The sequence below is a fragment of the Bison bison genome, unplaced genomic scaffold, assembly GCF_000754665.1.
Source record: "Bison bison bison isolate TAMUID 2011002044 unplaced genomic scaffold, Bison_UMD1.0 scf7180017864370, whole genome shotgun sequence".
Classification (NCBI taxonomy): domain Eukaryota; kingdom Metazoa; phylum Chordata; class Mammalia; order Artiodactyla; family Bovidae; genus Bison; species Bison bison.
In genome coordinates this window covers 12,770,515-12,785,419 of record NW_011494942.1, presented here as the reverse complement: position 1 = coordinate 12,785,419, position 14,905 = coordinate 12,770,515, and the positions used below count along the sequence as shown (strand labels likewise).

General features: G+C 42.0%; 2 protein-coding genes across 7 annotated transcripts in view; one reads left to right on the top strand and one right to left on the bottom strand.

Moving 5' to 3' along the window:
* Window positions 1-14,905, bottom strand: part of PPFIBP1 (PTPRF interacting protein, binding protein 1 (liprin beta 1)) — a 205,954-nt gene that overhangs the window by 108,592 nt on the left and 82,457 nt on the right. The gene's annotated exons all lie outside the window — the stretch shown is intronic.
* Window positions 3,801-5,784, top strand: LOC105000242 (chromosome unknown open reading frame, human C12orf71). The gene is made up of 2 exons (XM_010856016.1): window positions 3,801-4,711; window positions 5,374-5,784. Exons 1-2 carry the CDS (start codon window positions 4,211-4,213, stop codon window positions 5,677-5,679), a joined length of 807 nt encoding a protein of 268 aa, XP_010854318.1. The 5' UTR covers window positions 3,801-4,210; the 3' UTR covers window positions 5,680-5,784.

The following is a 14,905-nucleotide window of genomic DNA, read 5'->3' as shown; positions in this document are numbered from 1 at the left end:
CTTAGCGACCCCATGGATTGCAGCCTAACAGGCTCCTCCATCCATGGGATTTTCCAAGCAAGAGTACTGGAGTGGGGTGCCATTGCCTTAAGTGGCCAGTAAATGCTACAGAGGAGGCTGCTCCTGACCTCCCCAGAATTAACCTAGGACCCCAAACACTCATGGAATGTGTGGCATCTGTGTTCACCTGCCATGTGGCTTCTGTAGAGTGTAGACGGTGTCTCCCCAATTCCAATTCTGCCTATTTTTCACACCAACACATCATAACTCCTGAAACAGACTGACCGAAAACAATCTAACAAAACTTAGAAATTTAACCAGTGGGACTGACCAGGTGGCTCAGTGATAAAGAATTCACCTGGCAATGCAGGAGACCTGGGTTCAATCCCTGGGTCGGAAAGATCCCCTGGAGGAGGGCGTGGCTACCCGCTCCAGCATTTTTGCCTGGAGAATCCCATGGACAGAGGAGCCCGGCGGGCTACAGTCTATGGGTTGCAGAGTCAGACAGCGACTAAGCAAGAGCATGAGAAATTTAACCAGTACAACAGCAAAAGCACTGTACTGATACTGAGCAAACATAGCAAACATTAAATATAATCTTGTTAAATGGAAATAAAGAGAAATATGTTTGAAAAAGATCTTTTAGCAACTAATAGATTTCAGTGAGCTCGAGTTCTTTAAGTCAGACCAGTGTTTCTTGGCTTTTTTCCTGTGTGTGTGTGTGTGTATGTGTGTGTTGAAACCTATGCTTCTTTTTGGATAAATATAAAAACCGTATGGTTTCTTTTAATGCTGTTTGTAACTTGAAATTTTTTTAAAATGTGACCAAAAAAAGTTCTAAGCAATATTAATTTAGGAACATGCTTTTTCAACATTGTAAATCAACTATACTTAAGTGAAAAAAAAATTTTTTTTTAAAACATAACATGTACTTTTTCCAAGTACATACGCACTCCATTCCTTGGAAACTCTGGGTGGAAGCCCTACTCCCTTCCTGAGAATCACTGATTGACCCAGAAACAGTACTCCACAGCCCCACAGTTTAGACCAGGCTGGCAGTTGCTGTAACTACATTTGTTAAGATGATTCTACTGTTGGAAAGGTTAATTTCTGTTTAGCCTCTGCAACCGACTGACTGCCTTCAATCCTACATGATCCACAGTTGTCCTCAGAATTTGCACATTTGGGAAGCAGACAATGAAAGACTTACTGCCTCCACCCAGAAAGTGCCCCCAGAGATCTCACCAATCCCCTCATAATTTCACGATGCCATTGGGAAGGGGAGGGCAGACCAGGAAGTGCGAGGACCTAGTGAGGTCAGCAGGGGTGTCAGCAGAGGAGGATGACAAGGAAAAGCGAAGCTCCAAGTCTAGAAAAAACCAAGGCACCTCATGTTATTGAAGAGACTGTCAAAGGAGATAAGATAGAGAACAAGGACAACAAGGACAGAGATCCAGGTAAGAGAACTGGTGTAAAATAATACAGACAACCTCAGGAATAAGGCCGAAGCCTAGCTGGGAAGCTCAAAGAAGAATACAAAGGTCCTCAACAATGCCTTCCTCCATACGTGTCCACATCCATCTTCACGTTTTTTCCTTCTAACATCGGGAAATAAACAAGTATTATTACAATTAAGCCCCCTGCCCATGCCACGTATCCCACCCTTACTCTCCGAAAGCAGCAGCCAACCTTTTAAGTTTTGAAACTGTCCCTCAGTACTGACTGTGCCCCTCTTCTGTATTTGGGGAGTGGGTGCAGAAACTAAGCTGACCCCTGCCTCCTCCCTCACTTTCTCACTCAGACACAGATGAAGTAAAGTCTAGGCCCACTGTTACCACCTCGTCTCCTCCCATCCATTTCTCAACCCAGGGCAAACCTACTGCTTCTATTCTCATGAAAGCCAACCAATAACATTTATGCTGTGCCAAATGCACTGGAAGTTTTGTTTTGTTTGCTTGTTTTCATCATGTTGAGCATTCAATATACTTTGAGTTAACCAGAAGAATGCCTAATAAATGAAACCACTACCTGAGTATGTGCTCACAGGATAAAAACCAAGTTCCCTAACAGGGGTGGAAGGCTTTCCATGATCTTGGTGACCCTGTTTACCACTTCATGCTTGAGCTCCACCCCACACCTGGCTGTTTCTCACCTGGGAGTCCTTGCTCACGTGTCCCGTCTGCTTGTAAGGTCCTCTACCCCGATTACTCCCTCCTTTTCAGCTAACTTCCACACCCCACTAAATACTGAGATCAGAGGGAATCTCCTCTGAAAGGCTTCTGATGCCGCCTCCTGGATCTCCACACTGGCAGCACAAGGTACCTCCTTCTGTTCTCCCACGACATTAGTTTTAAGTTCTGCTCCTGCAGTTACCATTCTGTCCTATAAAAGGCTGTTTATGTCCATTTCACCAAACAGGTTCTAAATTCCCTCAAGACAGGAACCATCCTGCGCACCGACATGACAAGAGGAAAGGAACTGTCATGGCATTTGTCCTTCTGCCATCGAGAGGGAGTCTCATCAGCTGAGTTGATGAGGGGATGGGATATTTTGGGAGCAAGGCACTGGTTCCTATAGCTTTCAATTCCTTCCTTCTCTCTTCCCACACTTCTGACTACAACTCGGGTCCTTCTGTTACCATGGTAACCAACAGTCCCAGAACACAGACTTCTGGCAGTTGGACTTTTAGCTACTGAGACTCAGGACCTGAAGGATTTTTCAAGTCCCCAGTTTATGGCTCAGGAGTTGGCAGCACCCCTCTCATGTGGGCAGCCACCAGGGCAGAACATTACCGAGACTACAACAGGTGCATGCATGTGCGCATGTGTATTCCTACCCTCTCCCCCGGTTTCTACGGGACATCATAGACAAAGTGCCATCAGATGGTGGAAGGATGCGCAACTAAATGCCTATAACCTTTCTGGGAAGCAACTTGGTATCAACCATTAGGAGCCTTTAATACATTTGTGGTCTTTGATCGACTAAACCCACCTATAAAAACATAAAGGGAGACACAAAGATTTATTAACAAAGGGTTTTACTGCAGATGTGTCTATTAAAGACAATAACTAAGTCATTAATAATAAAGTGGTTAAAATAGACAGAATAGCCATATACATGTTTAATGTAGGTTGTGCCATCAGTTCAGTCAGTTCAGTTGCCCAGTCGTGTCCAACTCTTGGCAACCCCATGGACTGCAGCACGCCAGGCATCCCTGTCCATTACCAACTCCCAGAGCTTGCTCAAATTCGTGTCTATCAAGTCGGTGATGCCATCCAATCATCCCATCCTCTGTCGTCCCCTTCTCTTCCTGCCTTCAATTTTTCCCAGTATCAGGGTGAGTCAGTTTTCCAGTGAGTCAGTTCTTTGCATCATGTGGCCAAAGTATTAGAGCTTCAGCATCAGTCCTTCCAGTGAATATTCAGGACTGATTTCCTTTAGGATAGACTGGTTTGATCTCCTTGCAGTCCAGTCTGCCTGCAGTGCAGGAGACCTGGGTTCAATCCCTGGGTTGGGAAGATTCCCTCGAAAGGGGAAAGACTACCTACTCCAGTATCCTGGCCTGGAAAATTCCACGGACTGTATAGTCCTCAGGGTCGCAAAGAGTCGAACAGGACTGAGCTACTTTCATTGTCACTTTCAGGTTGTGCCATAAAATATAATAATCTCAGTTTCAACTGATATGACTTTCATATCTACATATACACATGACGGTACATATATATATACACATATATAATTGTATACACATAAGTACATATAAATAAAAAGAAAAGATTATAAGGAAATCCACCAAAATGTTTTCATGATGATTATCATTATCTCTGGACAGGGGAATCACAAGCATATTTGTTTTTATCTTCATACTTTTTTATATTTTTCAAATTTTACAGCATGATCATTTTTCTTTTATGATACAAGTTTTTTCAACTGTAGTAATAGATGATAGGAGGCATCCAGTGAAGATGCTTAGTGGAGAGGGTTGTATTGAGCAGGTTTTTAAAGGGAGAGGGCCTCTTTTGTTCTTCATTGGAGATTGTAAAACAGATGAACTTCTCTCAGAGTGGGATAGTTCCAAATAGAAAAGAGAACGGATAATGTTATTGGGTAAGTACCATATTACCCTCCTCTTCTCCCCAATCCCACTTAGATTTTCTCTTTTGAAGATCCCTGGGATGAGGGAGACCTGAGATTTGAGCCTTCGAACTCCATGGTGCACTCATTCTCCAGCAGCTCTGAATCAAACCTGAGTCTCTCTGTGGGCTATTTCCCCTGTGAGGACACCCTCTCCTGTGAGGACACCCTCTCCTGTGAAGACTCGTCTTCTGAAGGTCCTTCAATGCACTTTGTCCCTCCTATCCAAGGGTCATGGCGGACTGAAAACACAGGGAGGCTCCTAGTGAGACGAGACCAAATACAAGATGACCCAGAGCAGTTCTGCAAACTCAGCATCACCCTGGCCTGGGATGTTGACATGCCCTCTAACAATTCAGACTCGACCACTAACTGTGACCTAAGTGGAGACAACAAAGACAAGCACCCCAAAGAGAAGACACAGTTGACTCTCAGCAAACTGGATGGTCTTGTGCAAAAGCTTGAGAAATTTCTAGAGAACCAGAAAGATGACAAAGATGATGACTCTGTGTTCCCTGAATCTGCTCAGGAGGAAGACTCCCAGCTGCCTAGCAGCTCCCTTCCAGGTATGGCTCAGGTTAGTCATCAAGAATATGGTAGCTGTCAAGACTTGGCCAAGTTCAACCCACTAGAAAATGAAGATGTCAACCAGTTTCCACAGATTCATCCAAGGCTTCAGAACCAGGAGCTTGCTAAGGTGAGCAGAGAAGCGCCTCACAGGCAAGCACAGGACGGGCCTAGTAGAGGGTCCAGGTGGGAACGCATGGAGCATTACTTCCCACTATAGAAGGGATAGAGCAGAGGTGAAAGCAAAACACCGAGGAGCCCTGAGAGAGAAGAGGGTAGGAATGTAAAGACAGATTATGACCAAAATACGAGTGTGTATGTGTGTGTGTATAAATATTAATGAGTACTGAAATTGAGCATATGTAGCTGGGTTGTGTATTAGTCATTCAGTCACGTCTGACTCTTTGTGACCCCCATGGACTGTAGCCTGCCAGGCTCCTCTGTCCATGGGATTCTTTAGGTAAGAATACTGGAGTAGTGGGTAGCCATTCCCTTCAACAGAGGATCTTCCTGACCCAGGGATCAAACCCAGGTCTCCTGCACTGCAGGCAGATTCTTTACCATCTGATCCACTAGGGAAGCCAGTTAAAGGATCTGAGCTCCCTACATGGACAAATACTGACTCCACTGTCGTCCAGGTTACACAATATCTAACACTCGTCTTCTTGGCAGATAATAAGCAAGGCAACTGGCAGCCAAGGCACAGATATTGCAGAGATCTCCTCAGTCTTATCAGGTCCACCAGAGAAGGAGGACACTCACTCCAGCACAGGAGCCCTCTCGTGTCTGAACTTCGGGTGGGTCTTCCGCTGGCTAAGGCCCCAAGTCCGCTCCTCACTTTTGGGGAGAGAGGATCCCAAGGAGGCCAATGAGTGCCCCCGTGAACTGGCACGAAAGAAAAGATTCTCTTACAGAAGCAAGAGAATCCAACCTCAAGAATCCTTCGAATTAGGACACCCCATACCACCAGATTTTTAAACTTTTTGATAGTCCCTATTCTACAATCCCCACAAGTTGTTTTTCCCAATAAACAAAATATATATTCTTTTAAAGAATTTATTTATGTATTTTTGGCTGCCCTGAGTCTTCATTGCTTTACAAGGGCTTTCTATAGTTGTGGTGAGTGGGGGCTTTTCACTGCAGTGGCTTCTCTTGTTTCAGAGCATGGGCTCTAGGGAACACAGGCTTCAGTAATTGCTGCGTGTAGGCTCAGTAGTTGTGCTTCATGGAGTCTAAGGGCACAGTCTCAATAGCTTAGTTGCCCAGCAGTATGTGGGATTATCCCAGGCCAGGAATCAAACCAATGTCCCTTGTATTGCAAAGTGGATTCTTAACCACTAGGGTCCCAGGGAAGCCCTCCAGCTGACTTATTATTTAAGAGATAAAGCCATGTAAACACATGACTATAAAGGGTTATGGCAAGTAAGAGTATGCACATGGTCCATATTGAATACTAAATAACCAATTCAACAAGAGTGGGTTGATTTTAAAAGGTTTCATATATGAGGTTCTTTGAGTCACAGATATGGTTAGTCTAAAATGGAGGACTTTATAAATTGTCATGGAGTTAAAGTATGCAATCCTGGCAGGTTATACATGACAGACACTGGCTAGGATGTTGTCCCAGGAAAGAGAATACCATGGGAAACGAAGAAATAAAAAAATAGTGCATTTTTAGCAATCCATGCCCATGGTTACACCCTGAGTCTCTGCACAGCCAACTCCTCACTTTATCTACCTCTGAGAAAATTTCCCATTCAATTAGCTCACCTGAATGCCCTCCTTCACCTTCAGCTGCTCCCTGACTTCACCAAGACTTTGAGTTCATTACCCCATGAATTTCATTCACTTCCTTCCAGGAGCAGACTTTGCCCCTCCTTCCCAAGCCATGGCACATCCACCACATCCACGGGCACTGACAATGACTGCCCTTTTCTTTTCCCAGATCTTTTAATCTACACTCTCCAAATTCCCCACTAGAACAACAGTCTTCCTTCTCTCACAAGAGCCAACACACAAACACAGAATTCCCTTCTCTACTTTCAGGAGGATTCCCACAATGCCTTCTCAAGACCCACAATGCCTGAGGCACTCATCCTTAGAGACACTGCTCCAAGGTTGCTAAGAGGCCAAAAGTGATTCTTCCAGTTGACATGGTCAACTTTACGTAAGCTGTCCCCCAGTCCCCACCTTCACACCATGACTTGTATGTTTCAGCTCTCTTGATATGACTATTTTACCTATAGACTCTGACCTCTTGAAGACAAGCACCAGGTTTTGGTTTTTACTGCAAGATCTTAACAGAGTCTGCTATAGAGTGCTGTATCTCTATATAATCATTTTAAGGTCTGAATATATTCTATTTCTCTTTTTTCCTGCATAATCATAATGTTTTTAAAAAATGAAATACAATAGCTTAGACTTGCTACTCCTTAAGTTACAAAAGTTACTGGTCAGCAGGATTAAGAGTAGAAAAAGAGGGTTGTGGGAGATAGGAAGAAGAGAAAATAGCAATCCGCAGAAGGTCAGGGGAGGCGGTGACCTACAGACTGAAAACACTAAAGCCAGAAGAATTTAGCAACTATTACTAATTTGATGGAGAAGGCAATGGCACCCCACTCCAGTACTCTTGCCTGGAAAATCCCATGGACGGAGGAGCCTGGTAGGCTGCAGTCCATGGGGTCGCTAAGTTGGACATAACTGAGCAACTTCACTTTCACTTTTCGCTTTCATGCATTGGAGAAGGAAATGGCAACCCACTCCAGTGTTCTTGCCTGGAGGATCCCAGGGATGGGGGAGCCTGGTGGGCTGCCGTCTGTGGGGTCACACAGAGTCGGACATGACTGAAGTGACTTAGCAACATTAATTTCAAAATTTAATTCAACAAATATACATGGAGCCTTATTGTTGCTTTAGATGAGACACTAGAATACACCTAAAAGAAAGATGACAACTCCTACCATCATGGAACTGTAACCAGTCTTACTGTCTGCTCAATTCTTTATTAAATAAGTCAACCTCTAAGAAAAACTCACCCCAAGTGAACTACTGTAAGATTGCCCACATTAATAAGAAGCCCTGTTCATTCGTAAGATTTCCAACATATTAGTGTTTATTCCCAACATATTAGTGTTTATTCCAATAATTAGTGTTGTATAAACCTGTTTGAAAAGTATGAACCCACCTCTATGACTCAAGATACAAGCCTTTATAATAAATATTCTTTATAAAAAATTGCAATTCCAAATATTCTTTGAGATTGTTCTGCTACATCTTAGAAAGTGAGTCAAAGTGTTTAAAAACAGGAAATATTTCAGTACCTCCTCATTTATTATAGTGTCAAATATGCTATGAAGCTCTTAGTTGCATGCCAAACCAGGACCAGGCTCTCTGCTCTGTGTTGTATCCAAGGGACTGGGGCTGGAGGAGACTACTACAAGGCTAGAGTACTGAGAGCAAATTTGGCATGGTCATGGAGAGACTCTTACAGTCATGGAGAGACTCCATGCAGAAACCTCAAGACTCTAGGAGAATGACTGTGCTTGCCAGGCAATGTGCTCATCTACTTGCTTCAAGTGAACTTGTGATAAGGCTCAGATGCTTGAATTAGCAAGGTTTTACCTTATTCATATTCTAGACTCTGTAACAACACAGTAATACAATCCAGCATGCAGGGTAAGAAATTATCAAACAAATATAAGGAGTATTCAGCTGTCTCCAAACACAGAATTAGGATTGGTTAAAGTAAATTTCACAGACCACCTCATGCCACACCAATTTCTCACTCAGCAAGATCTCAACAAGAGAAAAAGGTATGTGATCATACCATACCAGCAAAGTAGGGGCAAATCACTTTTCCAAACTTCAAGAACATGACATGAAAATGTTCAAAAGGAGCATGGGGTCCAAGGTCTACCTGATCACAAAATAATGTCCAAAATCCTCTTACAAAACAATGAAAAGAAAAACAAAGCAAATTATAAATGAATTCATAGAGTTCTGGTAATGACCCCAGTATTCAAGAATAGTTTTATTTAGGCAGGAGGGATAGTTAACAAGCTTCAAAAATAGGTCTTTTCATCATGAACTGCAAACAAGAGAACTGATACTGGGTACTCGCTAATCTCAAGATGGATGGGGGGGTTTTCAATTGCAATGTCCAGAGTCAATCTTTTCCTGCTTCCACTTACTACCTCAACAAAGAGAACACCACTTTGCTTTCAAAAGTGAAATGAGATCCTCATCAGATAACACCAAGTCACTGAGTGAGCTGGTCATGAGCAGGGTAGGTATAAAAGCTTTAGGATAATTCTTGAAAGAATTCTAAGTCTAGATCAAGGAATCCCCCCTCCTAAACAATTTCTGTTTACTATCTACCTTTCACAGGAATTTCATGGTTGAGATGCCCATTTGATTTCAACTAACGTGCCTTTAAAGACCTATTATGGTATAAAGAATATTTTCAGATAGGAGGGCAGACATGAAATATCTTTTCAGATTGTGGCCATTGAATGAAAATTCATCTCATTATCAATTGAATGCTCTCAGTCTAGAAGGAAATCAGAAAGGTGATTTGTTTTGCTGTTCTTCATCTGTACCAACAAAGATTTATTATTTTAAGGGCAAATCCCCCAAACTAAAAGACACACCTTTCTCTCTCTCTCTCTTTCCTAGAACTTTCTTCCTATACATCTACTCACAAAATAAAACACTTCTGACACGGAAAGTAATAATACGTGTTTGGATGGTTGTTTTTGAATTTCACTTTTGTCAGCTCCTCTGCCACCTGTCTTTGGGGTCTAGATTTTTTCCAAACAGGGATGGGGGTAAAAAGGAGAGATTTTCTTTAGTAAAGTAACTTTCAAAAATTCAGTTACTACCATATTGCAACCACCAACCTGGTCACTGATTCACATAACGATCTAAGATGAATGTTAAAAACACTGGATGAATGACTGAGTGTTGGGGAACAAGATACCCACATGCTCCTGAAGAACTACCCCACAGCTCACTTATTAAGGGGATTGGGTACCTGTACAATGAGAGGTCCAGTGAACACCAACTTAATCCAGTGATTAACTCTCACATACGTTCTAAAGAGAAGCAGTGTATTCTTCCTAGCACTGTTGAATCTGAATCTAGTCATTAGGAAACCAACACTCAGATGAACCCGGATTGAAAGACACACTTTGATACAAATGTTTTAGACTTCTCAAACATGTTAATGTCATGAAATACAAAACAAGAACAAACAAAAAAAGGAGGGAGACAAGATAATTCAAAAAAGACAAAAAGAGGTCTGACAACCAATTGCTATTTACCATCCTTATTGAATCCTCCAAAGCTACAAAACTATGATAAAATATATTTTTTAATCATTGGAGAAATCTGAATGGGGGCTATATATTATGAACTGCTTTCAAGCAGTTCAGGAAAAAAAAATACAAAACAGAGAACGTGAAAACAAAGATGGAGTTAAAAAAAAAACTCCAGTTAAGTAGGGAATCCAGATCTCTGTTATTAAAGTATCATATTTGCTGTGCCTGTGTGATGTGTTAGTTGCTCATCATGTCCGACTCTTTGCAACCCCATGGATTGTAGACCACCAGGCTCCTCTGTCCATGGGATTCTCCAGGCAAGAATACTGGAGTGGGTTTCCATTTCCTTCTCCAGAGGATCTTCCTGATCCAGGGATCGAACCCCACGTCTCCTGCATTACAGGCAGATTCTTTATCATCTGAGTTATTAGTGATAGTAACATCTTAAAGATGTGCATATTTAAATCATTAATATTTTTCACTCTAAGCAAAACTTAGGTATTGGTTTAATTTCTCAAGTGATATAAACTGGGCAATTTTTTAATGTGGATTCATTCATCTGACACTTGCCTTTGAATTCACTACTGGCCACAAGGAATTTACAGTCTCATAGGCTAATAAATATTCATCCCCTAAGTCCCTCTAACTGTAAAAAGACAAACTGGAACAGTTGAAGAAGATTAGCATCTAGGCATTTTTCAAAAACATTGCGAATTTGAGGAGTTTATTTAGCTTTTGTAAGAATGATGTTTGTCCAATGTAGACCCAGGCTTTCTGCCTTCAAATTATCACAAATTTTGGGACTTCCCTGGCAGTCCAGTGGTTAAGACTTCACCTTCCAAAGCTGGGGGTGTGTGTTCTATCTCTGGTTGGCGAGCTAAGATCCCACATGCCTGATGGCCAAAAGACCAACATAAAGCAGAAGCAATATTGTAACAAGTTCAATAAAGATTTTAAGAAATGGTCCACATTAAAAAAATCTTTTAAAAATTATCTTAAATTTTAAGGTCTGGATAGCTCATGTTTACTCTCCAAAGAACTTCTTGAGCATTTTCCATGTTTCTCACAGATCAAGAAGAGCTTGCCACTTATAATACTATAATAACAATTCCTACAAACTGCTGTGACATTTCATTTTGAGTGGTGCTATATTCTTCTGCTTCTTCCAATGTAAGAAGCAACATAAGCCTAAAGTCACTGTATAATGCATTGAACATCCTGAGTGACTTTAGAGAGCAAAAGAGAGGGCTACCATAGTCTTTCTTAATTAACCTTTTATGGAACATACTTTTCATATGATTAAAGTTTAGATGTTCTCTTAAACAAATGCACATATTCATATATAAACACTTTGCAAACAACTGAGAAAGTTCAGAGACTCCCTAAACCCTACACATTCAGCTTCACAACCAAGTTCTTAAATAAAACTTGCTGGCTTCGAGTCCCAGGTCCCCCACTTATTTGTGGTAGATCCTGGGAAAGTTACTTAAATTCTCTGGGCTTTCCATTTGCTCTATAAAATGAGACACTAATAGTACTCACCTCAAAGTGCTGCAGTAAGGATTAAGTAAAAGTGCCTGACACCTAGTAAATGTTGACAAATTTTAGCAGCTGCTCTTGCTGTCTTGTATTTCCTTTGTTTTAAAACTGTGCGTGGCTCCTAATGACTACAGCATGAAGTCCATGCCATTACGTTTCTTTACAGCAGATTATGCTGCGCTTTCCCAGTCTTAGTTAACAATGCTCCTCCCTCAGCCCTGCATTCCCCGCACTACTTGTCCCTGTACTTATTCCTGCTGTTGCTCCCTGTACTTCCCTGCCTCAGTGCCTTTGTTCACAAGGTTCCCTCCCCTTGGAACCGCTCTAACCACGCTCTTCCTTCAGTCTACCCTGCCACCTACCTACTCCCAAATGCACCCTTTAAGGCTCACATTAAATCCAAGCTCGTCTATGGAACTGAGCAGGTTGAAAATAAGCCTCACCTTCTTTAGTGCGACCATCACTACCTGCAGTAAAGTAAGTGTATAATTTATCCTGTTTTACAGAAATGTGCTTCCACATTTTTCATCCCACTAGACAAAGTCCCTGCGTTCTGCTTATCTTTTTTATGCGTCAAAGCCCCTGGCCCAGTTTCTAATACATAGTAGCTCCACGATAAATATTTGGAATATTTGAAATGGTTAATCTGCAGGAAATAATTGAAACAGATAATATCTGAAATTGAATGTAATTTCCGCACACATAAAATTTCACTTGCTTCTACTTTAATCAAGCCCAGTCCCTGGATGTTTATATTGGGGGCTGTGGAGTGTGGCCAAGTGTAGGTGTTCCCTGAGTGGAAAAGCTCAGTTCTGTACAACAGACAAAGCTACTTAATAAAAAGGCAGCCACAGCTTTTTACTTGCCTTAGTAGAAACTGAGGTCTAGCCTCTCCTTTTTATTTTAAAGACATTTCAAAGCTTCCTGTTTTCTCTAGATCAGGGGTTCTCAACCTCTAGCCTGAGGACCGGTACCTCTCTTCAGATCAGCAGAAGCATTAGATTAGAAATCAAGTACACAATAAAAGTAATACACTTGAATCATCCCCAAACCACCCCTCACCCCACCCCCTGCTCCCTGGAAAAGTTCTCTTTCACCAAATTAGTCCCTGGTTCGAGAAAGTCCTGTAGAACAGGAGCACTGTTCTACATAATATTTAGATACACTGACTCATTCAAATATGTTTACTGAACATTAACATGTGAGTCTACTTAGGGAGAGACTGATATCTTGCCAGACATAGCACAGGGGCTGTGTTTGAGCTAGGGCTGAAAGGAAGAGCTGGGTGAAGGAGCAGGCAACACTATGCAACGACTGTAACTTCTAAAGGCATGGCCGGGTTCCAGTGATGGGTCCAATTTAGCTTGAGCATGGGTGCAATGGTAAGAGACTGAAGTCTGAGGTAGAGGGATGGAGCCAGGTCACTAAGGAGCTTTGAATTGGTTCTTAGGGGAGAATGGAGTTCTTGAAGCAACAGACTGACATGATCAAATCCATGTCCTAGAGAGAGGTTTTTAATAACAGCAGTGTGGGAGTGAGGTTAAAGTGGAGAGAAGTCGGTATCAGGAATATTAGAAAAAAAAATGCTGCCAGCCTAGCTCCATGGTGAGATGGAAGAAGTCCAATGCAGTTCCAGCTCTTTTTAGTAGTTTTCTCAAAATGGTTGGTGGTATTCCTGTTCCATCCTCAGGCCCAGCTACGATGCCCTCCATGCTATACCAGATCCAAGACACTACTCTCTCTGATGGTTAATAAGCATTTACATGAGTTAATGAACACAATGGACAGGAAATTATCTAAGTTGAAATGATGCACTAGATTCCTATTGTGCCCTCAGGCACCCAGGCACCATGGAACAGATTTCTCCCGGCTCTTTCATTTATTTAGTATTCATTCACTTACTGAGTTTATTTAGTATTCATTTATTTAGTATTCATTCACTTTCTGAGGTCCCACTATGTGCTGGCCATTATTACCTTTCATGCCAGGGACAGGAGGATACACAAGAGGTTGTTCCTATTCTACAGGATGTTCCAAGTGCATCAGAGGCGTTAACTGTCGTTTATCTTCAACAAAGGGAGTCACTAATTAGCCTTCATTTTACTTGAAGCTGGGATTACCTGGTGGCTCAGATGGTAAAGAATCTGCTGGCAATGCAAGAGACCTAGGTTTGACCTTTGAGTCGGGAACATCCCCTGGAGAAGGAAATGGCAACCGACTCCAGTATTCTTGCCTGGAGATTTCCATGGACAGAGGAGCCAGGTGAGCTACTGTCCACAGGGTAAGCAAAGTTGGACACGACTGAGCGACTAACACTTTCACTTTTTCACTTTTACATGAAGCTATTTAAAAAATGTGTTCTGGATATTGGTTATAGTACCAACTTGAAATACATTTTTACCTTGAATGACTGGCTTTCTACATGAGCTATAAAGCTGAGCTGAGGGAGATTCCTGCTACAATATCTGGGATTATTTTGCTTATATTATACAGTAGATGTTTATGAATTTTCCCACTAGCTAAAATTTATTTGTAACCCCCAAACCATTATCAACGGTGCTTCTGCTGTTGTTCATGGCCATACACAGAGCAGCAAAAAATCTGAGTGCCCACGTGCACAGTCCCAGCTGAGGTTGAACAAGGCAATGCTCTGCCTTCTTGTTTCAGCTCAGCTCTCCTACTACAAACAAGTGTCCCAGGGACTTCCCTCGCAGTTCAGTGGTTAAGACTCCAGGCTTCCACTGATGGGGACACAGGTTTGACCCCTGGTCAGGGCACTATGATCCCACATACCACATGGTGAGGCCAAAAAAAATTAAGTAAGTGTCCTTTCCATGATCTATCCTGTGTCATGTTTCACACTCACATGCCTTTTGGTTGGTGATTTCAGTGTTTAAGATGGTTCCCATGGGGAGGGAGGAGGGAGGAGGGTTCAGGATGGGGAACACATGTATACCTGTGGTGGATTCATTTTGATATTTGGCAAAACTAATACAATTATGTAAAGTTTAAAAATTAAATAAAATTAAAAAAATAAAATAAAAAATAAAAGTTAAAAAAAAAAAGATGATTCCCAAGCACTTCAGCATTTCTAAGTGCAAGAAAAGCTGTGATGAGCCTGGTAGAGAAAATGCATGTGTCAGATAAGCCTAGTTCAAGCATGAGTTACAGTGCTGTTCATCGTGAGTTCAATGTTAATGTATCAACAACATGAAATAAGGTCCCTTTTAACAGAAAGAAGGTTATGGACTGGTGAGTTGGGAAAACACTGTGACAGGCGCTCACAGGAACCTAAGCCTGTGTATCCCCTAGGAGCAATGGCTCAGGAAGCTCTAATCCAGAGTTCT

Excerpts from the sequence above, each read along its gene's own strand:
- LOC105000242 (XM_010856016.1), top strand. The coding sequence starts at position 4,211 with ATGGTGCACTCATTCTCCAGCAGCTCTGAATCAAACCTGAGTCTCTCT. Across the intron at positions 4,712-5,373 it reads CCCTTCCAGGTATGGCTCAG|ATAATAAGCAAGGCAACTGG; the intron begins GTTAGTCATCAA and ends TCTTCTTGGCAG.